This window comes from Corythoichthys intestinalis, chromosome 16, assembly GCF_030265065.1.
Source record: "Corythoichthys intestinalis isolate RoL2023-P3 chromosome 16, ASM3026506v1, whole genome shotgun sequence".
NCBI lineage: Eukaryota > Metazoa > Chordata > Actinopteri > Syngnathiformes > Syngnathidae > Corythoichthys > Corythoichthys intestinalis.
The window spans coordinates 27016431-27042718 of NC_080410.1; the positions used below are offsets into that span (position 1 = coordinate 27016431).

Genomic DNA, 26288 nt, shown 5'->3' on the forward strand with positions numbered 1-26288 from the left:
CTTGAACTCATTTGAGTCAACGTTTATTGCAACTCTGCAACTCGGACCATAACAAACGTAACAACACTGACTTCCTGTGTCCGTCAACTATATCAGTCCCTCGGGAAACTCAAACCCAAATAACAATAGTTCCTTTTGCCACAGTAGCGATGCACTCGTTCTGATTTCCGACTTCGGTCCTCACTTTTATTTTTACCGTATCAATCCATGGAAGAGACATTTAGTCATCATGATGAAACGATCAAATTATACAGCAGCCTTTAAAAGAAAAGTCACATCTGTTTTGTTTTCTCCTGGATTTTGGTAAGTTGGAGAAGTTGTCAGATCATATTATTACCGTGCATATTGTCAGTTTACGGTAATGTCTTGAACTACCAATGTGCTATGCTTGTGCTGTGTTTCACCAGTTAGTAAAATGACATTTCTGTATCTGTACACGAACTCTGTTTTCTTGTATTCTTCTATTTATTGGTGCTAAAATTAGGGTGCGCGTTATACACGGGTACAATATTTTCCCTAGATTTTACAAGTAAATTTGGGGTGCGCGTTATACACGGGTGCGCCTTATATTCGGGAAATTACGGTATTTCTTTTTTAGAATAACTGAAGACATAAAATTGATAAAAGAACATCCATATAATTCTGAGACTGGTGTGTGTGTCAATAGGTCATCAATAATTGCTTCATTTTAACGAACTGCACATCGGTTTATCGTCCCCTGGGATTTGTTGCCCTCAAGGTCAGATCAATTGTGGGCAGCGGGTGAAGCTGAGACAGCAGACGTTGGTCAGCGGGTCCCCGATGACCGCAGCGACTTTTTCTTTTTTTCGGGAAAGGAACCAAACACATGGCGAACTAGAACTGACTTAAACATCCTTTAACCTTGGCGTTTTCTTATGTGATGCAATTTTCAAAAAGTCCATTTGTTGTCATTGGCGCTCATAATAGAGATCACGGCAGAATGCACACGGAAGATGGACTGTAGGGAGGGTCTTTTTTTTTTTTTTCGGATGAGATTATTTACACGTCGTTGCTCCTGTGTCAAGGTGTTAGGAAAGCATGTCTAGGTGATAAAACTCTCAAATGGACAGGCAATGAGGGATCTGTCTTTAGATTCAAACAGATCAGGGTGATAAAGGGCGATGAGCATGTCTACATGAGGGATCTGTTTTCATTTGAAAGTGAAAAACAAAAGCATATATTGAAGAAAAGCAGCAGAGCCAGAGTTCTGAGAAACTTCACTTTAAAAATGGCATAAACATCCAACACAAGTCAGAGAAAACGTAGTAATAGAACTATTAATTTTTATTCTAATCTTCTTCCACATAAAATTACTGCCACTTGTATTACTGATAGAATATAGTGCTATGCATTGACTGATCCACTAAACAAGCCTACTTCACACATGTACCTAAAATAGAAGAGTTTTTGTGAAATCTTTCACCTCGTGACTTCACAGATCAGTGTGGGTGTTGAAACACTTTTTTTTTTTCTCCCTACCGCAGAAACCCAAGGCCTCCTCGTTGGATTCCGCTACCAATCTGACACGCTCCCTGCCATGTCAAGTACAGGTCAACCAGGGGGAGAACCTGTGAGTGGAGCGCTCCCTGCCTTGTGCGGCCCGTTTGTCGCTAATGCGTTTGTCTTCGCAGGAACACGGATCAGTGGCCGCAAAAGCTCATCATGCAGCTCATCCCACAGCAGCTTTTGGTGGGAACACCTTTTTGAATTGTAACGGCAGCTCATTGGTTGTCTTCTTGAATGTGTCTCTCTCTTTCCGTAGACCACGTTAGGGCCGCTGTTCAGGAACTCAAGAATGGTTCAGTTTCTCTTCACCAACAAGGACATGGAGTCGCTTAAAGGCCTGTACCGCATTATGGCCAACGGTTTTGTAAGTATCAGTGATATTTTTCCGTCACCGTCTATGACAGCCACTGGGTGGATGCACCCGCACATTCATTAATTTGATTTTAATTCAATTTTTCCCAAACAGAGGGATATTTTTCATTTTTGGGATCATTCATTGACCAAATAGGGTTCCCCAGTGTATAAAAAGTCCTAAATGTACTTATCTTGATGAAATATCTTAACCCTTTAGAGGGCACTCGTTTTACTGGCTGCATTCCAAACAAAGAGTGACAGTACTTCTGTATATGTAGTAGGAGTGGGAACCTCAGGGCACCTTACGATACGATACGAGGCTCACGATAACGACTATCTCACAATATCGCCATACAGCGATTATCGAGTGATATATTGGTCAGGAAATTGACATATGATGTTCTACGTTACAACTGAAAACAAGATTTCAAAATAGAAAAAAAATACTGTTTATTGAGTCATTTATTAAATAGTGACACCTTTTCTGTACAACAATGCTGTAAAATATAAATCTACTGCAATTTTTTTTTTACCTGCACATATAGAGGGATCAAACCACTATCTTTTGGAGAGATTGTGATGAATGGCACCCTTAATTTCTTTTAAATTTAAAATCTTTTATAATCTTTTACAGTGTTGTAGGTGTCAGTTAGCTGTTGAGCTTGGTGGGGGGCAATGATAAAATTGGTGAGTCGGTTTTCTTTGACTCAGCATTCGAGAGGTCGGACTCAGTCAGTCACATTCTTCCTCACTTTAAAAACAACAAAATTAAAAAAAAAAAAAAAAAAAAAAAAGTTAATAGCTTTTGAGTTGAAATCCTGATGTGAATTTAAAAAAAAAATTGAATGTATAGAATTTAAAAGTGCAATAATTACTAATTTTTAATATGTAGGCGGCATCAATTAACATGCACATCACCTTACAGTGGGGTAAATAGGTATTTAGTCAACCACTAATTGTGCAAGTTCTCCCACTTGAAAATATTAGAGAGGCCTGTAATTGTAAACATGGATAAACCTCAACCATGAGAGATAATGTGGGGGGGGCAGAAAATCACATTGTTTGATTTTTAAAGAATTTATTTGCAAATCATGGTGGAAAATAAGTATTTGGTCAATACCAAAAGTTCATCTCAATACTTTGTTATGTACCCTTGGTTGGCAATAACGGAGGCCAAACGTTTTCTGTAACTCTTCACAAGCTTTTCACACACTGTTGCTGGTATTTTGGCCCATTCCTCCATGCAGATCTCCTCTAGAGCAGTGATGTTTTGGGGCTGTCGTTGGGCAACACGGACTTTCAACTCCCTCCACAGATTTTCTATGGGGTTGAGATTTGGAGACTGGCTAGGCCACTCCAGGACCTTGAAATGCTTCTTACGAAGCCACTCCTTTGTTGCCCTGGCTGTGTGTTTGGGATCATTGTCATGCTGAAAGACCCAGCTACGTGTCATCTTCAATGCCCTTGCTGATGGAAGGAGATTTTCACTCAAAATCTCTCGATATGTGGCCCCATTCATTCTTTCCTTTGCACCAGGGGTGTCCAAACTTTTTGCAAAGGGGGCCAGATTTGGTGCGGTAAAAATGTGGGGTGCCGATCTTGGCTGATGTCCTTTACGTACAACAATATATTTAGCAATTTTTAGCAAGCCATTCTGTGTGTCACATTTGCGTTATTATTTTCTTTAATTAATAATTTCAACAATCTCGCAACTAGCCTTTGTGGCATTTTCCTTCGACTCTCGGGCTCTTGTGAAATACTGCTGCTGTGAAATTAAACTAGCATCAAGTTGCTTCAATTTCTCGCTGCGTATCTTCGCTGTAATCTTGTCGTACATGTCAGCATGTCTTGTTTGGTAATATCGCCTCACATTGAACTCTTTAAAACAGCGACTGTCTCTGCAAATTGAGGCAGACACAGTTGTTGCGTATTTTAGTGAAGAAATAGTCCAATTTCCACCTATACTTGAAGCGTCGGACGTCACAGTCAACTTTCTTCTTTTTTTGTTGATTGTCGCTATTTTAGAAAATTGGAAGGGTTACACGGGGTAATGTTGCTTAGAGTGCTGCTGCCTTTTAGTGGGTAAATTTAGTGTGTAAGCTACTTCATATGCTGGTAGCAGTACTACTGACCAATTTATTAAGTCTGTGTGCGGGGCAGACGTTATTGATTTCATGACAGAGGCTGGGGGCCGGATGAAATTGGACCACGCGCCGCATTTGGCCCCCGGGCCGGACTTTGGACATGTCTGCTTTACACAGATCAGTCGTCCTGGTCCCTGTGCAGAAAAACAGCCCCATAGCATGATGTTTCCACCCCCATGCTTCACAGTGGGTATGGTGTTCTTCCCAGGCAATTCAGTATTCTTTCTCCTCCAAACACGAGAACCTGTGTTTCTACCAAAAAGTTCTATTTTGGTTTCATCTGACCATAAGACATTCTCCCTGTGCTCTTCTGGATCATCCAAATGCTCTCTAGCGAACCGCAGACGGGCCTGAGCGTGTACTTTCTTCAGCAGGGGAACACATCTGGCAGTGCAGGATTTGAGTCCCTGGCGGCGCATTGTGTTACTGATAGTAGCCTTTGTTACTGTGGTCCCAGCTCTCTGTAGGTCATTCACTAGATCCCCCCGTGTAGTTCTGGGATTTTTGCTCACCGTTCTTGTTATCATTTTGACGCCATGGGGTGAGATCTTGCATGGAGCCCCAGATCGAGGGAGATTATCAGTGGTCTTGTATGTCTTCCATTTTCTAATAATTGCTCCCACAGTTGATTTCTTTACACCAAGCGTTTTACCTATTGCAGATTCAGTTTTCCCAGCCTGGTGCAGGTCTACAATTTTGTCTCTGGTGTCCTTCGACAGCTCTTTGGTCTTGGCCATAGTGGAGTTTGGTGTGTGACTGACTGAGGTTGTGGACAGGTGTCTTTTATACCGATATTGAGTTAAAACAGGTGCCATTAATACAGGTAACGAGTGGAACCTAGTTAGACCTCATTAGAAGAAGTTAGACCTCTTTGACAGCCAGAAATCTTGCTTGTTTGTTGGTGACCAAATACTTATTTTCCACTCTAATTTGATTTTCTGTATGTTTTTTCCACATTCTGTCTCTCATGGTTGAGGTTTACCCATGTTGACAATTACACGCCTCTCTAATCTTTTCAAGTAGGAGAACTTGCACAATTGGTGGGTGACTAAATACTTATTTGCGCCACAGTATATTTCTTGGAAGCTATTCAAACCATTTTTATAGCTTATTGTATCAAAATGGCAGTCATAATTAGGGATGTCCCGATCCAGGTTTTTGCACTTCCGATCCGATACCGATATTGTTTTCCACTTCCGATCCGATACTGATACTGGCCGATACCGATACCGGCCTTTCTGCGCATGTATTAAAGTTTAAAGTTATTTAGCCTCCTTACTTAGTTGTCAGACTCATGTTGAAAAGGGTTTTAGTACTCTTGATAACAACTAGCCAGCTGAATTAGGTGAGTTTGAATAACACACAATGGTTGGTAACAAGAAACTGACCTGTTTATTCAGTGACAAACACAAAAGATTATAAATAACAAACAGAAATGGCATAGTCAGTCAGTAAAACATGCAAATAATATTGTAAACTGTTAGTGGAAAATCCCACAAATCCCCCAAGCTATGAGATGCTTTTAATGTTTCGTGCATTAGTTACAAAAATTGTATAAAAAGCCTCACAGGTTTAAATAAACGACTATTTCAGTTTCAAGTTAACATTTTAAAACAGTAAATAAACTACTCAAGTCCCCATTCTGTATCAGCAGCTTTAAACTACATTCAATTAATTTAATTTTGCGAATCAACTGTTAAAGTTGTTAAAATTGCTCCCGTTATTCCATAATTTCCCTTCTGTCTACTTTTGACATGTGAAAGTTTTAAAACTGTTTTGAAGATAGATTCAAGTCAAGATTTTGCCGATTTAGGAGTATTTTAGATAAAAAGTTAATTAGGTTCGCTTGGAAGGTTCACTACAACAGCCTACAAGGGAAGTCTCCTGCTTTAAGATGGCGGCTGTTTACTAACGCACATAGTTTTCAATGCATGCGTTGCTCACGCTGTGGAGTCTGTCATTGTGCATCTAGTTCTACATACATATGATATCTATTAGACAAGCATGTTTACTCTTGGGACGCAATGCGGTCCGTTTCTCATTGCGTCCCGAAGACCTCGCTGTGTATTAGTTTCGCTTTACTTGACATATTTCAATAATCGGAATTTGGATATTTGTGAATCGTTCTCGAATCTTCCACGGCGGAATCGCTCAAGGATGGAATGACATCTGGGCATGTTGTACCGTGGTTCTAATGCTGCGTTCCAGAAAAGTGGGATGTCGGACTTTTCCGACCTCCGATTAGGGAAATATCATTGGAACACCACTCGAACTGGGAGGTCCAAGTCGCGAAGTTGGAGAAAAAAATAACTACCCCGACTTCCAAGTTGTTTCAATCTGACGTCACTGGTCAAAATGGCGCTCAAGAAAACGAATGATAATACAATAATGAAGTAAATCAAGTTTATTTGAGATGCCATGTATTTTTTTCCTCATACAGTGAATTATCTTTGTTGTGCTATGTTTTTATATTGACGATCAGCAAAGGATGTAGCTAAAAAAAAGGCAGTTTACAGTGTGGGCTATAACGCAGCCGTCGTTTTTCCTCTACTATTTGATCGCTTATAGGAAGGAAGGTTCGCTGGAGGTCAAAATGTCTTTGGATGGCCAAAATAAAAAACACCTCGTCGCGATCAGCCATCTTTGTTGTTTAAATTTGCTTGGAACGCTTTGAGGTCGGAACTGGTACCATCCGAGTGGGATAAATCCGACTTCCCACTTCTCTGCGATGCAGCATAAGTGTTGTATGGTGCGTCTTTACTCACGAGAGATAATGGATCGTCATCCAGAATTAATTCTTGATTCGTCTTCTTGTAATGACCCTTGTTATTCCCTGCGCTTTGGGACTGTCGAGTGCCAGTTTGTCACGAATAGCAAAAGTTTCTGCCAGTGTTAGTTGCGAAGGACCTTTCTTTTTGTCTTCGGTTTTCCTAACATACTCCTCATGGTATTTCGCTAAATGCTTGATTAGGTTGGTTGTATTAAAACTTCTTACAGCTTTACCACCACGCTTGACTTTATTGTGGCTTATGTTGCACTCTGCCTCTTCGTCTTTGTCGTCCTTTAAGGTGAAATGATCCCACACAGCTGACATTTTTACCGATAAAGTCTCTCGGTAAATTGGGAGACGGTAATGTAGTGTGTTGAAGGTGTGCGGTAAAATGCGGACCGGATTTTAGGGAAACCGAAGCAAAAACTGGAATGGATTATGTAAATCGGTGCGCTGGAAAACCCGGACCGGACTTTCGAAAAAAAAACTGGATCGGAAGTCTGGATCGGAATTTTTCCGCGTCGGCCGATCCGATACCGATGCGCATTTTTTGCCCATATCGGCGTCCGATCCAAATATCGGATCGGGACATCTCTAGTCATAATAGTTTGTTTAGTAAATTAGATGGAAAGTGGTTCTCAATCTCAAATACCGTAAATCAGTAAACTAATATAGGCTCGATTGATATTCATTTCGCTCCAATTTTAGGTCCTGGTTTATTTGACATACAACACCTAATGTCATCAAAATAATACCGTGCTGGCCAAAAGTATTTGCACCCCTGCAATTCTGTCAGATAATGCTCAATTTCTCCTAGGAAATGATTGCAATTACAAATGCTTTGGTAGTAATATCTTCATTTACTTTGCTTGCAATGAAAAAACACAAAAGAGAATGGAATTTTTTTTTAAGTCATTATCATTTTACACAAAACTCCAAAAATAGGCCAGACAAAAGTATTGACACCCTTTGAAAAATCATGTGATGCTTCTCTAATTTGTGTAATTAACAGCACCTGTTACTTACCTGTGGCACATGGTGGCAATAACTAAATCACACTTGCAGCCAGTTTAAATGGATTAAAGTTGACTTAACCTCTTTCCTATGTCCTTGTGTGTGCCACATTGAGCATGGAGAAAAGAAAAAAGACCAAAGAACTGTCTGAGGACTTCAGAAGGAAAATTGTGAGGAAGCATGAGGAATCTCAAGGTTACAAGTTCATCTCCAAAGACCTGAATGTTCCTGTGTCTCCCGTGTGCAGTGTCATCAATAAGTGTAAAGCCCATGGCACTGTGGCTAACCTCCCTATGGATCTAAAAGAAAAAAATGACGAGAGATTTGGACGAAAAATTGTGCGGATGGTGGATAAAGAACCTCGTCTAACATCCAAAGTTCAAGCTGTCCTGCAGTTCAAGGGTACAACAGTGTCAACCCGTACTATCTGATGGCGTCTAAATGAAAAGGGACTCTCTGGTAGGATACCAAGGAAGACCCTACTTCTGACCCAGAGACATTAAAAAAAGCCAGGCTGGAGTTTGCCAAAACTTACCTGAGAAAGCCAAAAACGTTTTGGAAAAATGTTCTCTGGTCAGATGAGACAAAAGTAGAGCTTTCCGGGAAAACGCATCAGCTTAGAGTTTACAAGAAAAAAACGGTCCCCACAGTCAAACATGGTGGAGGTTCCCTGATGTTTTGGGGTTGCTTTGCTACCTCTGGCACTGGCCTGCTTGACCGTATGCATGGCATTATGAACTCTGAAGACTAGCTACAAATTTTGCAGCATAATGTAGGGCCCAGTGTGAGAAAGCTGGGTCGCCCTCAGAGGTTATGGGTCTACCAGCAGGACAATGACCCAAAACACACTTCAAAAAGCACTAGCAAATTGTTTGCGGGAAAGCACTGGAGACTTCTAGCAGCAATGAGTCCAAACCTGAATCCCATAGAACACCTGTGGAGAAATCTAAAAATGGCAGTTTGGAGAAGGCACACTTAAAATCTCAGAGACCTGGAGCAGTTGGCCAAAGAAGAATGGTCTAAAATTCCAGCAGAGCATTGTAAGAAGTTGATTGATGGATACCGGATGAGGTCGTTCGCAGTTATTTTGTCTAAAGGTTGTGCTACCAAGTATTAGGCTGAGGGTGCCAATACTTTTGTCCGGCCTATTTTTGGAGTTTTGTGTAAAGTGATATTGATTTTTTTTCATTCTCTTCTGAGTTTTTTCATTGCAAGCAAAATAAATGAAGATATTACTATTTGTACTTGCAATCGTTTTCTCGGAGAAATTAAGCATTAGCTGACAAAATTGCAGGGGTGCCAATACTTTAGGCCAGCACTGTAAATAGGTAAAAATGTATAGCTTAATCATTTTATGATACTGTTAAATAATTTAAATAGCTGAAACTTTTCCCCCCCATCAAATTTACAAAAAATACTTATTGGCCAGCACTGTACATGTAAATTAAAGAATCATTTAACATTGCTTTCTTACCTCAGGTGATACAAGCGAAACAGTGATGGCAGGTTGTTGCTAAATAAATCCGGTGACCACTTCGTCACCAGCTGCAAGTGGCTGTGAATATTCATTGTTTTTACAGTGAACCTTATTTATGTTAAACAGTTGTTGCATACAGGAGAGTCTTTGTTCACCTTACGTCCTTCCTTGTTGTTATAAAATCCAAAGTGTTTCCACTAGGGCTGTCAAATGATTAAAAATTTTAATCAAGTTAATTACAGCTTAAAAATTAATTAATCGTAATTAATCGCAATTCAAACCATCTATAAAATATGCTATATTTTTCTGTAAATTATTGTTGGAATGGAAAGATAAGACACAAGACTGATATATACATTCAACATACGGTACATAAGTACTGTATTTGTTTATTATAACTATAAATCAATAAGATGGCATTAACATTATTAACATTCTGTTAAAGCGATCCATGGATAGAAAGACTTGTAGTTGTTACAAGATAAATGTTAGTACAAGTTATAGAATTTTTATATTATTAATTTATTATAGTAAAACCCCTCTTAATGTTTTTGTTTTAATAAAATTTGTAACATTTTCAATCAAAAAATAAACCAGTAGCTCGGCATTGTTGATGTCAATAATTACACAACACTCATGTGGTGCTGAAACCCATAAAATCAGTTGCACCCAAGCGCCAGCAGAGGGTTAAAAAACACCAAAAAACACAAGTACCAAGTGGACATTACACTGTGCTGTCATTTTAATCTGAGCGGGGCATGTGCATTAAATGCGTCAAATATTTTAACGTGATTAATTTTAAAAAATTAATTACCGCCCGTTAATGCGATAATTTTGGCAGCCCTAGTTTCCACATGTGTAGTTTGTAAGAATATTTTTCTCACTTTTTTCGTCCACCATTTTCGCTCAACTTTTTTTTCATCCAACTTGTACCATCCTCTCTTCTTCTCTAAACGACTTGTGCCCACTGCCAAGGAATTGCTCAACAAACATTGAATGAGCAGTTTACAGCATCCATAAACCATGTATGGCCAATATGTAAAAAAAAATTTTTTTTTTAAATCGATACTTGGCGGGAGCATATTGATAACCCATCGGGTTGCAAAATATCGCAATATTTCGCCGTATCGAGATACTGTCACACTCTTAATATGTAGTATAGTAGTAAGCACACTCGTGCAGTGGTATGAAAAAGTGTCTGAACCTTTTGGAATTTCTCACATTTCTGCATAAAATCACCATCAAATGTGATCTGATCTTTGTCAAAATCACACAAATGAAAAAAAAAAAGTGTTTTAACTAAAACCACCCACACATTTATAGGTTTTCATATTTTAATGAGGATAGTATGCAAACAATAACAGAAGGGGGAAAAATAAGTAAGTGAACCATCACATTTAATATTTTGTTATTTTTCAGACAGGTTTTTTGACCGAGCCATGATGCACATCAGACAATGCTTCTCATCAAGACATTTCTTACCAAGTGTGTGTTTTATGGTGGGCAGGGCAGCTTTAAACCACTCATCAGTGATTGGGCACACACCTGACTTAAAATGTTTGGTAAAAATTGGTTTCAATTGCTCTTTAAGTCCTTGGGCAGAGGGTTCACTTAACCCCCCCACCCCCCCTTCTGTCATTGTTTGCATGTTATCCTCATTCAAATATGAAAACCTATAAATGTTTGGGTGGTTTTTAGTTAAAGCAGACACTGTATTTTCATCTGTGTGATTTTGACGAAGATCAGATCACATTTGATGGTGATTTTATGCAGAAATGTGAGGAATTCCAAAAGGTTCAGATACTTTTTCATACCACTTTATATCTAATTTCTCAAAGCCCCAAAAATGGCCTAGGGATAGGGCTCCATTCTGGGAAAAGTCCCTGGGCAATTGTATTTGATTCTATTGTTATAGCTCAATATCAATACTAAGGTTGGTATAGATATTTAGATCAACACACCACCATTGTCAACTCTTTCTTTTTTTCCACAGTGCATTCTTCTAGATATGGGTTTTGCGGTCGTATCGTACGACAATGATTTGTTATGTCACAATATGGATATTTGGTCTCGTGCCTTGTTAAAAATAAGTTTTGCACATGAAGCATATATAAAGGACATGGAGCCGCATTTTGTTTCCTCATTAAAATAATTCAAGAAGATTTTTCTTGCAGCGTATTTGTCCAAGCGGCTTGACCTTTTTTCGCCCCTTCCGCCCCCAGGCCGGTTGCGTGCACTTCCCGCACACCACATCGCCGTGTGAGGTGCGCGTGCTCATGCTGCTCTACTCGTCCAAGAAGCGAATCTTCATGGGCCTCATCCCTAATGACCAGAGCGGCTTCGTCAACGGGATCCGGCAAGTCATCACCAACCACAAGCAGAGTCACCGTGCGGTGAGTGCTAACGGAGGCGGCGGTCTAGTGGAGCAGAAAGATAGCGATGATGAGGAGGAGTTGACGGAGACGAGCGCCAGGGGAGTTGGCTGCTGTTTAAGCCGCATCGCTATTGACGTTTGCTTCAGCACGGGCGCTCCACCGCATCCCTGTAAGAGGCTAATGGCACTCATTTGAGCGCAACGACATGAGCGCTCACCGGTGACATCGCTGTCTCAAGTCTCAATTCTGCTGTTACGAAGCATTAATTGCACAAGTTTTGGTCTATGTACGTTTATGTACAAAAAAAGGCCAGCTGACGAACTTTATTCCTATTTTGCTAGCTTTGCCTATGCCAAAAATGCATCTTTCTTGAATAGTCTGCTAACACGATCCTTTTAGAGAGCCTTGTTGTCAGACTGAGCTTGCATGCAACCACAATAAAAAACTAGAAAAGCACTCATAGAGAGCATACTTCCACCTAAGCAGCCAAATTCAAAGCATCGCCATATTTGGTAGAGTGCGTGCGCCATTTATTTACCTAATAAGTTCACTAATCCATAATCAGGTTATTGCCAAATTCCTTTTCTGACCTCTGTGACATTAAACCGTTGACCTCTAACCTCCCGCCAAAAAGTCTAAAGATTTAGTTATGATTTTTGTGGGTGAATTTTTTTTTTTTTATTGGGGTAGGGGGGGTCCAAGCGATGTTTTTTGGGGCTCCCTGCAACAAAGGAAAACAACCCAAAATTGGGCTCTTCAAATCAAAATGGTATACCTCTCCCGTCTTTGCTTAAACGTTTATACAGTACAGCACGTATGAGGCCCTTTCCTGCAGTCAAGCAATGTTGAAAATGATGAGATTAGACAAAGCTAAAGTTGGACGGCCATGAATAATAGAGAGCGGGTAGCGCAGATGTCACATATATTACATGAGACGTGCCGTACACGCAGTGTGCCAATCCGCAGGGACACAACTAGAGCCCCTTTCGCCCCCACGTCTCCCTGATGGAAGTAAAAGCACTTCCTTTGCTGCCTCTTTTTGGATACACTTTTCTTAAAGGACGCAAGACATTCATGAATGAAGCTTGCATTTTGTCCTCGTTGGCTACCATAGACAGTGATATAAGTCAAATTCATTTGGGGGGGCCTGGCAGAACAGCCAATAGATTTAGCAGCCATTTTAAAGCTACTCTGTCAAAGACTAACACGTGCTTTGTATTTTCGCCAGTCGCCTCTCAATTTTGACCAGTTTTACTAATTTAATTTTCAAAAATAATGTTTTTCCGGGTATTCCAAATTATAATTGTGCCATGTTCTCTCAGATTCCCCACTTTTAACGCATGTAAATGTAACCGTATCTAGGGAAAACTAAATCTACGAAGCCACAGTGTAGCAAAGAATAACTTGCAATGCTTTATTCTCCTGATTGTGTTTGTCGTGGTTGTTGGTGACGGTTGTAGTTTAGTCATCCTGCTAATTTTACATCGGGACAAAGTGCGTGTGCGTCTTGAGCATTTAGAGGCAGCAGAAGCCATGAAACAATAATGATGATGATTTTTTTTCCTCTCCTCTTTCCCGCTGCCTCTTGTGTATCATCGCATATTCAGTGTTGCATCGCTAATAAAGGAAGCCACATCAGCAGCAATCTTGAGGCGTAATTAAAATTTCAATTTGCAGCGAGTCGCCAGGACGGGCTCAGCGGGACCATGCCCTCCTCTCTTAGCAAGCCGTGCTTTTCCCTGGAAAGTGCACCCGAAGTCGCTGGGCTGCCGCTTTTCTGATAGCTGGAGCGTGCTCAATGAGTTGAAATGACACTTTTAGGACCAATACTGTCTGACTTGGTGGAATAACCTGCCGAAATTCACTACATCCTATAGATTCTCCCTTCTGAATTGCTTTTTCTAGTTGCATAATATTACCTTTTACTGTTGTAAAGTAAAATGCTTACTTATAAGTGAACATTTACTGGTTTTGTTTTTTTATTTTTTGGGGGTGGGGCTCGTTTTGCTCTTTCAATAGATTCTCTACACCAGCAGTCGGCAGTGTGCGCTCCTGCCGCAAGTGTTTTTTGTTGTTGTTGTTTTTAATTTTCAAATGTACATATAAAACTTGGATTTACAAATTCCGTAGCTTTCGGACTATAAGACTCTACTTTTTCCCGGCCACGCCACTATAATGCAGTGCATTCTATATAATTATGAATACAGTTTTCTTGTAAATTTGGGTGGGTGCGTCCTTTTGTCCAAAAATTCAAATTCGTTTATTTTCACAATGGTCGATTTCTTCCAATTTTTTAAATAAGTAAATATATTTTTTTTTAAATCAATAAATATACCGTTTTGACTTGATTTATATTCATTTTTGTTAATTAATTTGCATTAAACGTGCAGTTAATTCCTTTGCATAATTTTTATACATTTTAGTCAAACAAAATCAATGTGAATAAAACATTTTTACTCATGAATAAAGTTCTGAAATTTAATTAAATTCGTGTCTTATCATTTTGATGTATTTATTTATTTATAAGTGCATTCTGTTGGATGGTTAAACGCATTAAAGATTCCCATGTTTAGCTTTGATTTAAATACAAGTGAGAATAAGATCATTGCACTGAAGACTGCATTCCTGATAACTTTCTTGCTAAATGTTTGTTGAGGCAGATGGGCGGCGGTGGTGGTCCTATGCAGCCCGGTCAAGTTCCCCCCAATCAAAACTTCCTCAACCGGCCCCCCGGCCCCATCCCTGTCTCCCACGGCAACGTACAGCAACAGGTTGGCCGCAACCTAAGCGCACGCACACACATACTTGCACACTGCCTGGTACTGCATGTACTCCTGCTCGCTTCTTTTAATGTACTCTCTGGTTTTTCTTCACAACACCGGCAAAACCTTTCCTCCTCCTCCTCCTTTTCCTCCTGTTCAGTCGGTGGTGGTGGGCATGCCCCCTGTTAGTCAGGTCGGTATGATGGAGGAGCAACAAAGGCAGAACAACATGGTGAGAGATGTTATATGTACACCACATTTCGTGTGCTTGTTAACAACATTGCTGCCATTGACGGCGCTAGATGCCCAATTCATTTTGAGTTGGAGGTGGCAAATAAATTAGCGTTCTTTCGTCCCCTACCAGTCAAACTGAATTGGACGTCTAGCACCGTCAATGGCAGCCAGTGAGTTAACGTCGTCATAAAAAAAAAAAAAAACAATGTCATAGCAAGTGTTGTCTAAACATAAAAGTATCTTATTTATGTGGCTGAGACTTTTGAGTTCCAATCCATTCTGCTTTGCATGTGAACACACTTAACATGCATGTAGTAGTAGTGAATATATTAAGAGTATACAGTGGGGCAGATAAGTACTTAGTCGACCACCAATTGTGCAAGTTCTCCTACTTAAAAAGATTAGAGAGGCCTGTAATCATCAACATGGGTAAACCTCAACTATGAGAGACAGAATGTGGAAAAAAAATAGAAAATCACAGTTTGATTTTTAAAGAATTTATTTCCAAATTAGAGTGGAAAATAAGTATTTGGTCACCTACAAACAAGCAAGATTTCTGGCTGTTAAAGGGGTCTAACTCCTTCTAACGAGGTCTAACGAGGCTCCACTCGTTACCTGTATTAATGGCACCTGTTTTAACTCATTATTGGTATAAAAGACACCTGTCCACAAAGAGCTGTTGAAGGACACCAGAGACAAAATTGTAGACCTGCACCAGGCTGGGAAGACTGAATCTGCAATAGGTAAAACGCTTGGTGTAAAGAAATCAACTGTGGGAACAATTATTAGAAAATGGAAGACATACAAGACCACTGATAATCGCTCTCGATCTGGGGCTCCATTCAAGATATCACCCCAGGGCATCAAAATGATAACAAGAACGATGAGCAAAAATCCCAGAACCACACGGTGGGACCTAGTGAATGACTTACAGAGAGCTGGGACCATAGTAACAAAGGCTACTATCAGTAAATTAATGCGCCACCAGGGACTCAAATCCTGCACTGCCAGCCATGTCCCTCTGCTGGAGAAAGTACACGTCCAGGCCCGTCTGCGGTTTGCTAGAGAGCATTTGGATGAACCAGAAGAGGACTGGGAGAATGTGTTATGGTCAGATGAAACCAAAATAGAACTTTTTGGTAGAAACACAGTTTCTTGTGTTTGGAGGAGAAAGAATACTGAATTGCATCCGAAGAACACCATACCCACTGTGAAGCATGGAGGTGGAAACATCATGCTTTGGGGAAGTTTTTCTGCAAAGGGACCAGGACGACTGATCTGTGTAAAAGAAAGAATGAATGGGGCCATGTATCGAGAGATTTTGAGTGAAAATCTCCTTCCATCAGCAAGGGCATTGAAGATGAGACGTGGCTGGGTCTTTCAGCATGACAATGATCCCAAACACACAGCCAGGGCAACAAAGGAGTGGCTTCGTAAGAAGCATTTCAAGGTCCTGGAGTTGTCTAGCCAGTCTCCAGATCTCAACCCAATAGAATATCTGTGGAGGGAGTTGAAAGTCCTTGTTGCCCAACGACAGCCCCAAAACATCACTGCTCTAGAGGAGATCTGCATGGAGGAATGGGCCAAAATACCAGCAACAGTGTGTGAAAAACTTGTGAAGAGTTACAGAAAGTATTTGGCCTCCGTTATTACCAACAAAGGGTACATAACAAAGTATTGAGATGAACTTTTGGTATTGACCAAATACTTATTTCCCACCATGATTTGGAAATAAATTCTTTAAAAATCAAACTATGTGATTTTCTGTTTTTTTCCCCCATCCTTTCTATCAGGGTTAAGGTTTCCCATGTTTACAATTACAGGCCTCTCTAATATTTTCAAGTGGGAGAACTTGCACAATTAGTGGTTGACTAAATACTTATTTGTCCCAATGTACATGTATTCATAGTGGGAATATTATGCCTGGGTGAGTGTAATACGTGTGAACTTTGAACTCAGATGAATATGCGAGCCGCCGGGCCCAACGGCCAGCAGCCGCCCGTCAGCGGGGCACCACCTAATCAAGTGACGCAGGGCGGCCAGGCTCCACCCCAGGGAGCTATCCTGCGTCTATCCAACCCGGGGGCCAACCCGCAACTGCGCAGTCTCCTTCTCAGCCAGCAGCAGCCGGTAAGTACGCCTCCGTCGTAGCCTGAACTTGCAGGAAGCGTCAACTTTGTGGTGCCCCCCACAGCAGGGAGGCGTGGCCCACATGCCCGGGATGATGTCTCACCAGGGACTCGGACAGCAGATGGTCCACTCGGCACCGGGAGGGGGCGCTCAAATGCAGGCGCAGTGGAGACAGCCTATGCCAGGTCAACCTCATTTGTTCATGTTTTACACCTGCATTCACTGTTCAACACATTTGTTAGTTTACCGGAATTCATCTGAGCACCAACTGCTCAATTCCGCACTATAATGCGCTCCAGTCTATAGGACGCACCACCCATCACATGTACTCTTCAAAATGAATGCTGCATTCTCTTCATGTACAGGTCAAACAGTTTCACTATAAGTGGTGTGTTCAAAGACAGACTGAAATCACAAAAGCACTTCTTTTAAAAAAAAAAAAAATCCCCATAGTTCCTAAATAACTCGACTGGCAGCTTTGTCGTAACAAACTGTAGGCGCCTAAGCAAAATAAAGGAAAGAAACATTTCCCTTTTACCAAGGGAGTATAGCGCTCGTTGGCACATAGAAATCCATAAATATCCACGTGGTTATTTAAACCACAGGGTTCAAATGGAGCAAAATATAATATATTTCGAGTCATTTTTTAAAATATATATTACATTGCTCTTGTATTTGATACTAGCAGTCAAAATTTTTGTGTACGTGTGCAGGTCAGATGCTGATGTCTGGAGCTCAGCGGGGGGCCGTACCCCAACCCGGAATGCCCCAAGTGTCCAGCGTCATGGAGGATGAAATCCTTATGGACCTCATTTGAGGGAACTTTTGTAACAAATTGGATCCCGGAATCATGTTGATGTTTTTTGGACTCTTTTGTATTTTAAATTTTGGACATAACTAAGCAGCAAATGACCCGTGGACCAAGTGTGCGTGAAGCTAATGCACACGCGGGAAGTAGACGCTTCGAGTAATCATGGCTGGGTGTTGAACAATAATTTCCTGAAATAAACGCAGTACACTGTGTGCTTTTTTTCTGTTTGCAGCCAAACGGTGTCAGCGTGTTCATTTTAAGCGCTCCAATATGTCGCCCCCTCCCACCCGCCACCTCGCCCGCCGCTTGTGGCCAAGTAGTCCTACCAGATGGCGTCGCTCGGCTGCCAACCGGGCCCAGCAGGAAGTGACGTTGCCGTCCGTCACCCAGGAGATGGTTACTAGGAGACTGCAACAGTGGGTTCTTGTTTTATCGGCCGAAACCACCCCCCCTCTTCTTGTTAGACACTAGGCCCCCTCACGAGACTCCCCGGCTTAGACCCCTAATTTCCCCCTTTTGCCATGAAGCCCATCCACTAGCATCCCCTGAACTCATTACCCTTTGCATCCTTCACTTAGGACCCCTTATTATGCCACCTTAATAAACATATTGACGGCGATGGACGTCCCCTCTATTTGGGCTTGCAGTGATCATGTGCTCACCCGCACTTGCACTCACTTGTCCCCATAGCAAGGGTCCCTCATTAGGCCTGCTATCTGGGTCCCCCAAACTTAGCCGCCCCTCCTTCACTGGACCCTCTCAGTAGTCAACCAAACTACAATACCCCACCATGATGTCCCTTTACTAGGCCTACTCCCTAGCCGTCGATGGAGGCCCCCTCAATAGGCCCACTAACTAGACCCCTTACTAAGCCCTGACCCCCTCTTTAGCCCTGTTCACTAAGCCCTCTCTGCTGGCTCCACTCACTAGGTGTCTTTAAAAAGCCTCTCATGAGGGATCCCCTCACTAAACCATTTCACTGGACCCCTTAATTAGTCCTTTGCTCTAAGCACCTGTCGCTAAACACAATTCACTTGGCCCATGTCACTAAATACTTTTAACTAGGACCTTTCCAAGAGACCCCCATCATTAGGCACCTCACACACTATACTGCACCCTCTGTACCCCTCAGTCATTAGCCCTGCTGTATGAACTACGCACATTTCACTAGCACACCCTCATTAGACTCCCTTACTAAGTACCCGTCACTAAGTAATCCTCACTAGGGTGCCCTCATTAGGCCCCCCAATACTAAGTACCCCTCAGAAGGCCTCCTCAACGGGCAGTCGCTCAGGCTTTAATCACCAGCAGGGCCTTGGGAGCCCGTCTCGGCGTCGCTCTCGCCTACCTCTCCCCGCCTCCGTCTTTCTGCCCCCGTCGCTGTTAGCAGCTCTGTCTGCGCTCCTACGCTTTACTGTATAAGACATTGTCTGAGGCCCCTTTTACACTGTGTTTACTGTTATGGCAGGTTTCAAGCCTGGTGTTTTTTTTGGTTTGGTTTTTTTGTATAACATCAAAGTCCGACATTAAATTTCCTATTCACCATGCTTTAGCATTGAATGCAAAAGGATTGTACTCCATAGTCTCTTCTTGGATCAAATTGGTTGTTTTGACATACGAGTATTTGTCTCTCATCCTGTCACATTTGCATTGCATCTTCACGTGTTTCTCCCACACTTGGTTTCACAATGACCGTGGTTCAGCTCAACAGGTTCAGGTGACGTGTGTGAAATATGAGCGCAATTGCAAGGCGGCCGAGTATGAGGGTTTTCAAAAGACAAATGGCCAAATGAAGACAAACTGCGCTCCCTCTTTATTGTTCTTTTTCCAAGAAACCATTTTTAGTCACTGACAGAGTGACAAAGGCCAATACAAGTTTGGTGGGATTCTGACTTGAGTACCATTCTAACTATAGCCCCTCTCACACTACCTGTACGTGTGTGTGTCTTAGTTTTAAGGACAGTGACACAGAATAAGGGCCATTTGCCCCCTATTGAGGTAGTAACACTGGTGGGCAGCAGCTGTGTGGAGATAGCACCAAATACAAAAAAGAGGTATGGCACTTAAGACACTTTCCCATGCAAATATTTTATACACGACTAGGATTTTTGTGTAAAACTGTACACTCTTTTCACACTACTAGTCGAAGGATTTTTTTTTTAATCGCTAGTCAGATTTACAGTGGGGAGAACAAGTATTTGATACACTGCCGATTTTGGTTGTTTTCCCACTTGCAAAGCATGTAGAGGTCTGTAATTTGTATCATAAGTTCTCTTCAACTGTGAGGGACGGAATCTAATACAAAAAAACAGAAAATCAAGTTGTATGATTTTTAAATAATTTGCATTTAATTGCATGAAATAAGTATTTGATACATCACAAAAATCGAACTTAATATTTGGTACAGAAACCTTTGGTTGCTATTACAGATACCAAACGTTTCCTGTAGTCCTTGACAAGGTTTGCACACACTGCAGCAGGGATTGTGGCCCACTCCTCCATACAGATCTTGTCCAGAGCCTTCAGGTTTAGGGGCTGCTGCCGGGCAACACGGACTTTCAGCTCCCTCCATAGATTTTCTATCGGGTTCAGATCTGGTGACTGGCTAGGCCACTCCAGGACCTTAAGATGCTTCTTACAGAGCCACTCTTTAGTTGCCTTGGCTGTGTGCTTTGGGTCGTTGTCATGCTGGAAGATCCAGCCACGATCCATCTTCAGGGCTCTCACTGAAGGAAGGAGGTTGTCAGCCAAGATCTGGCGATACATAGCCCCATCCATCGTCCCCTCAATACGGTGCAGTCGTCCTGTACCCTTGGCAGAGAAGCAGCCCCAAAAAATGTTTCCTTCTCCATGTTTCACAGTTGGAATGGTGTTCTTGGGGTTGTACTCATCCTTCTTTTTCCTCCAAACACGACGAGCAGAGTTTAGACCAAAAAGTTCAATTTTGGTCTCATCCGACCACATGACCTTCTCCCATTGCTCCTGTGGATCATCCAGATGGTCAGTGGCAAACTTCAGACGTGTCTGGACATGCACTGGCTTCAGCAGCGAGACCTTGCGTGCGCTGTAGGATTTTAATCCATGACGGCGCAATGTGTTTCCGATGGTTTTCTTCGAGACTGTGGTTCCAGCTCTCTTCAGGTCAATGACCAGGTCCTGCCGTGTAGTTCTGGGCTGATCCCTCACTTTCCTCATGATCAGTGAGGCCCCACGAGGTGAGATCTTGCATGGAGCTCCAGAACGAGGCAGATTGACCGTCAACTTGAACTTCTCCCATTTTCTAATAATCGCTCCAACAGTTGTTACCTTCTCACCAAGCTGCTTGCTTATTTTCCTGTAGCCCATTCCAGCCTTGTGCAGGTCTATTATTTTATCCCTGATGTCCTTACACAGCTCTTTGGTCTTGGCCATTGTGGTGAGGTTGGAGTTTGTTTGTTTGATAACAAGTTCAAACAGATGCAGTTACTTCCGGTAATGAGTGGAGAACAGGAGGGGTTCTTAAAAAAAGAACTGAGAGCCAAAATATTTACTAGTTGGTAATGTATCAAATACTTATTTAATGCAGTTAAATACAAATTTATTATTTAAAAATTATACAATGTGATTTTCTGGATTTTTGTATTAGATTCCGTCTCTCACAGTTGAAGAGAACTTATGATACAAATTACAGACCTCTACATGGCTTGCAAGTGGGAAAACCAGCAAAATCGGCAGTGCATCAAATACTTGTTCTCCCCACTGTAGTTCACTTGATTTAAGGCGACCCATTAAGTTCTATCTTTTGAGTTAGTGTCAGAGGCATTTATGGAAAACGGGGTAGTGGGAAGTCATACAGGTGTAGATTAAACACCCAAAACTCCATGGTATCACTGTCCGAGAAGTGGATAACTCTTGCCAATTCAGTCAGATGTGGAAACCCTACCTTTGATGGGCAGCTTGAAAGGAAATAGTCAACTTGGCCAAGTGAAAGGGAATATCTTGGGACAAAGATGTAAAGTCATAACGCCGATACTTCACATGGTGTAAACAGGTCTTTATCTGATTCTAAACTGGATTTTGTGGATTTGTGAAATCACCCCCAATCACAGCAATACCTCACCTGTCTCCTTTCTCACTTTCTTTTACATGACATGCAAGGATGGTTAGCCTCTGTTATGCCACCCCAGGCATTTCCATCCTAACGCTGGTGGCCATCTTTATCCCATCCCATGCGCTGTGCAAGCTTGTGCATTAAAGGCTCTGCAGCACAAACAGGAAGAGGAGGGGATGTAGTTGAAGGAGGGGTGCTTATTTAAATAATGAGGCATGGAGGGAGGGGTGTCGAATCGGGGTGGGAGGTAGAGTGACAAGTGAGGAGGGTGACATCCGGAATGACCATAATACAACCAGTGAGGTAGGGAGGGGGGAGTGTGTGTGAAAGGCAGAGGGTTGGGTGGGGGAATTGAGAGGAGAGGGGAGGGATCTCCACTGCACTGTTGTGTGACTTGAAATTTAATCGCAACCACACTGAGGGAGCCACTAAACGAGCTGCTGCTGTGTGCGAGGCATCGGACCCTCACTGTAGACAGTGTGCTAGGCAATGAGGGTCCCTCATAATCAGCAATTACGTGGTGCTCATTAAGTGCACCGGGGGCGAATGCGGCGGCACTCACGTGTTCCAACAGGTGGTTCGCACTGTTGCAGCGCGTTGAACACCGAGTCACGATTGGGCTGCTTGGCATCTGTGTTGCATTGAAGTCCACCAGATGGCAAGGAGTTCTCACAAAAGCTCAAAACTTTTAAATAATTTTTGTTAATATAACATTTTTAAATTGTAAATGCGCCGTTTCTGAGAACTGCTTAAGTGTGTCCTAGTGGAAAGAACCCAGATAGCAGACCGACGTTGAAAAGATGTTGGATCAACATTCCACTGTCGATCTTATATCGTTGAATCAATGTCGCATTTGCACCCTCAATTAATGTTGTGTCAACGTTGAAATTCTTACAAAACCTAAACTTTATTTAGATTATTAATAATATTGGAACAACGCTGAATCAATGTTATGTTTTCGCCAAAATGCCTGCTCATCCATAATTCAATAACTTTTCAACCATTTCCCAGTCGATCATAAACTATTTGTCAACATTAGTTCATCAACTATAAAACAATGTTAACCCAACCATCGCCTGACATACTGTAAAACAAAGTTGTTTCAACGTCACTTAACGTCGAAAATTTCGATGTCAACCATACTTTTTGATGGAAAATCAGCGTTTGTTCAATGTCGGTCTGCTATCTGGGAATCTTAAATTGAAGAAATACAGAATTAAAATTTTCTGATATGTTTTTATGGCCCAATATTTAAATAAAAGCCAGTATTCTTTAGTGCTTGGAGTCATCTTATTGATGCTAATTCTATTATAGCCAGTAAAATGCGAGTATCCCAGATTTTATTGCCCTTTCTCATGATGTCACAAATACCCATGATCACATGTACTTGTGTTCGAGTCTCATTCAAGAGTGTGTAAATGAGTGGGTATAGCAGACGTCACTAAATGGCTGCACCTGTAAGCAGTTTCAATTTTTGGAAAACATTTTAGATATGTAACATCTAAATTTGCGGTTTACACACATTATTTTTAACATCAAAACTTTGAGCAACCGTCTTTCACATGATTGTCTTGAAAGTGTCAAATTGACTCGTTTTTGGGGGTGGGACTAATTGAAATTGACTAATCTTGATAACATGTCTTAAAAATTGCATTGAATTGCATCCAGTTGGTCTTAGACCCAGTGTGCCCAAGTCCGGTTCTCAAGAGTCCCTATCCAGCTTGTTTTCCATGTCTTCCTCCTTCAACACATTAAATGATCAGCTCACCAGCAAGCTTTGCTGGAGCCTAATAACCAGTGTTGGGAATAACGCCGTTATAAATAACGCCGTTACATAACGGCGTTATTTTTTCAGTAACGGGGTAATCTTACTAATTATTTTTTCCCGCCGTTACAACGCCTTTACCGTTACTGAGGGTCAAAAGCGGTGAGTTAGTTACTTGGAATAAATTGAAGAAACTACCAGCCGTAGCGAGTCTACTCTGCTCTTTTTTTTTTGGTCATCCAAGACTTGGGGTGCGTTCAGGTTCATAGCAATGAAAATAGTAAACACACATAGCCTATCTTTGCAAGAACGATGGACTTACCGTTTGATACGGTCATAATGCCCAGGTCCTGCACCCATCCGCAGCAAAACTGTTCATAGCTTTGTGGCGATTTGCAATTTCAGAATCGCTGATGAGTTTAGTAACATACACCAAACAATAAATACAGCAGAATGTCCATTTCGCATAATTGTGGAAGCCCATCGACATCTTTACTCCATTTGTCTTCGGTTTGCTCATAAAGGTCAACATTGTTCACATCCTTAAGTTTGATAACATATCGGTTCTTCGCCTTAGTAATGAGTTTGTCTCTCTATCGAACTGGCAAGTTAAAGTTTAATGTCCCGCGAGCCTGATCTGCTTCCAATATGGCTGCGTTGTTGTCAAATCTCACGTGATCCCCCATTCTGTGACGTAAACGCTCGAGCCTAATAGCGCACGTACTTCAGAGCCGGTGTTTTCACACACAAACCGGAACAGCGCGTGCGGCAAACACGCACGCAAAACAGATGCAGAGGGATATGATGGCAGAGCATTCAGAGGAAAATTTGTCCTTTACGAGGTGGAGATATAAACACTATTTCAAGTTGGTCGAAATTAAAGGAAAGAACGTGCATGTAAAGTGTCATTTATGTCCCGGGGCAAAGCTTTTGTCGACATCTGTGGTAAGCAATTCAAATCTGTTTATTTTTGTTGCACTTCAAGTGTAGGATAAATCTGTTGCTGGTGAGGTGCAATAAATATTACAAGGTTCTACAACACAACTACCTGTCTGTTCTCTATTCAACTGACGCGAATACTGCTCAGAAAATTTCAAATTCTTTGACGTACAACAACTTTTTAAAGTAACGGAAATTGTTACTTTCCCTGGTAACTAGTTACTTTTACTATAGAATAATTCAGTTACTAACTCAGTTACTTTTAGGAAGAAGTAGTGAGTAACTATAATTACTTTGTTGAAGTAAAGTGCCCAACACTGCTGATAACCATCCTGATTTTTTAATTCTGGTGTGTTGGAGGAGAGAGACATGAGCCCCTTACATACGCCTAAACACCGTTTAAATCCTAGGATTAAAGTCCTTGTATGTGAAACCAATTTCCCAGGTCAACTGACACGGAGATTACACGACATTACACGGGTCGCGTCTTAGTATAATGTCTGGGACTTTCCTGGGACAAGGCGTATGTGAAAGCAAGCGTTAAATTCTCTGGTCACAACATGATGGCTGATGACGTCAATATCATGGTGGGCCGATCGTCACTTCCTCTTTCTTCACAGTAAGACAAAAAGCGTTAAACAAACATCGCAATTATCAACATAGCAAGCTGGAAATGGCTAAATGAAACTGAAAACAAAATTAAATTAAATTGTTACTGGATCGTAGAGCCGAGGAAGAAAGTCCATCGTCTACCTTTGGAAATGTGTGCTTGATTTTGTAGCCGATGTAAGGGTCCGCAAAAGGGGCTATGGAAAACAAGCTGGATAGAGGGCTCCCAAGGACCGGACTTGGGTACACCTGTTTTAGGATGTCGCTTGCAGGATTGCAGAAAATACTAATTTGGGCATGAAAATTTACTATGAAATACATGTTAAATTCTAAGTGCTCTTCAAAGGTATTGGCTTTTAGTTGATGGATATAGACCAATGGTCTTCGCCTGTAATATCGGTTGCTGTATGTCCTTCAAGACACACAGATGTAAAGCAGTTGTACTTCTATGTTGCATGAATTCCACCAAATTCTGGCTTCACCCAGTAGTAGTGCAAAACAACTGTTTGTTGACAAAAGCTTCATAGTCGTTGGATTTGCAGTCAAAACACCCAAATGTGGACTGCATGCAACACCAAGGGCGTAGGTTTGGTCTCAACATTGGTAGGGACCATATAACAGCATAACCTGCATATACACTTTTTGCTGGGGATGGGGATATTAATAAGACCCAACTGATTGGGTGAACTAGGGTCAGGGCTACATTTCTCACAAATATAACCCTAATTAATTGATACGATGAATCAAAGGTTCTCATTACAATGATCACGATCGACTAGTCGATCGCAACGCTGGTGTGGGTAGCTCGCGGCATCCCAATTTCTTTATGTACACAGTTAATTGTGATTATATTGTGATGTATGAGCAACATATGAGGTTATGCAGCACCCCTCTCTCTAAACAGCTTTTAGCTCACGTTTTTCTAGTTTTATAGTTTCTCGCAGAGTTTACTACATTTCTCAGTTTAATTCACGTTAACAGTAGAAAACACAAACAGAAGGACACTTCTCTCTATGCACCTTCCTACTTGGGTCTTGCAGGTTAGCAATTTCACAGTTTAATGTAATGCTAACTAATGCAGGTCGACCTTTCAATAGCAAAAGAAGTGGTGTTTTTCTCACCTCCACAACATTGGCGTATTATTAATTTACTAACAGTGGCTGCTGCTGGCCGAAAAAAACTTCTAACATCCCTTTCTTCGAAATGGCCGGAGGCTGCAGCATGTTGTCGACATGTATTTCTGTTGGGCTGTGTGGGTGTGTGTGTGTGTCAGGGTGGGTCAAGTCA

The 26288-nt window shown here is 41.6% G+C and overlaps 1 protein-coding gene across 4 annotated transcripts in view; it reads left to right on the forward strand.

Moving 5' to 3' along the window:
• The window catches only part of med25 (mediator complex subunit 25), a 44254-nt gene extending 25141 nt beyond the window's left edge, over positions 1 to 19113 (forward strand). Inside the window, exons 12-20 of one of the 4 annotated variants that reach the window (XM_057817477.1) lie at positions 1506 to 1591; positions 1653 to 1710; positions 1784 to 1891; positions 11509 to 11679; positions 14322 to 14432; positions 14584 to 14655; positions 16617 to 16787; positions 16852 to 16972; positions 17501 to 19113. In XM_057817477.1, coding sequence (XP_057673460.1) covers positions 1506 to 1591; positions 1653 to 1710; positions 1784 to 1891; positions 11509 to 11679; positions 14322 to 14432; positions 14584 to 14655; positions 16617 to 16787; positions 16852 to 16972; positions 17501 to 17604 — 1002 coding nt within the window. In that variant the 3' untranslated portion in view covers positions 17605 to 19113. The remainder of the gene's footprint in view (positions 1 to 1505; positions 1592 to 1652; positions 1711 to 1783; positions 1892 to 11508; positions 11680 to 14321; positions 14433 to 14583; positions 14656 to 16616; positions 16788 to 16851; positions 16973 to 17500) is intronic. The other 3 variants (XM_057817478.1, XM_057817476.1, XM_057817479.1) reach the window with 3 other exon arrangements.
• The last annotated feature ends 7175 nt before the right edge of the window (positions 19114 to 26288 follow it).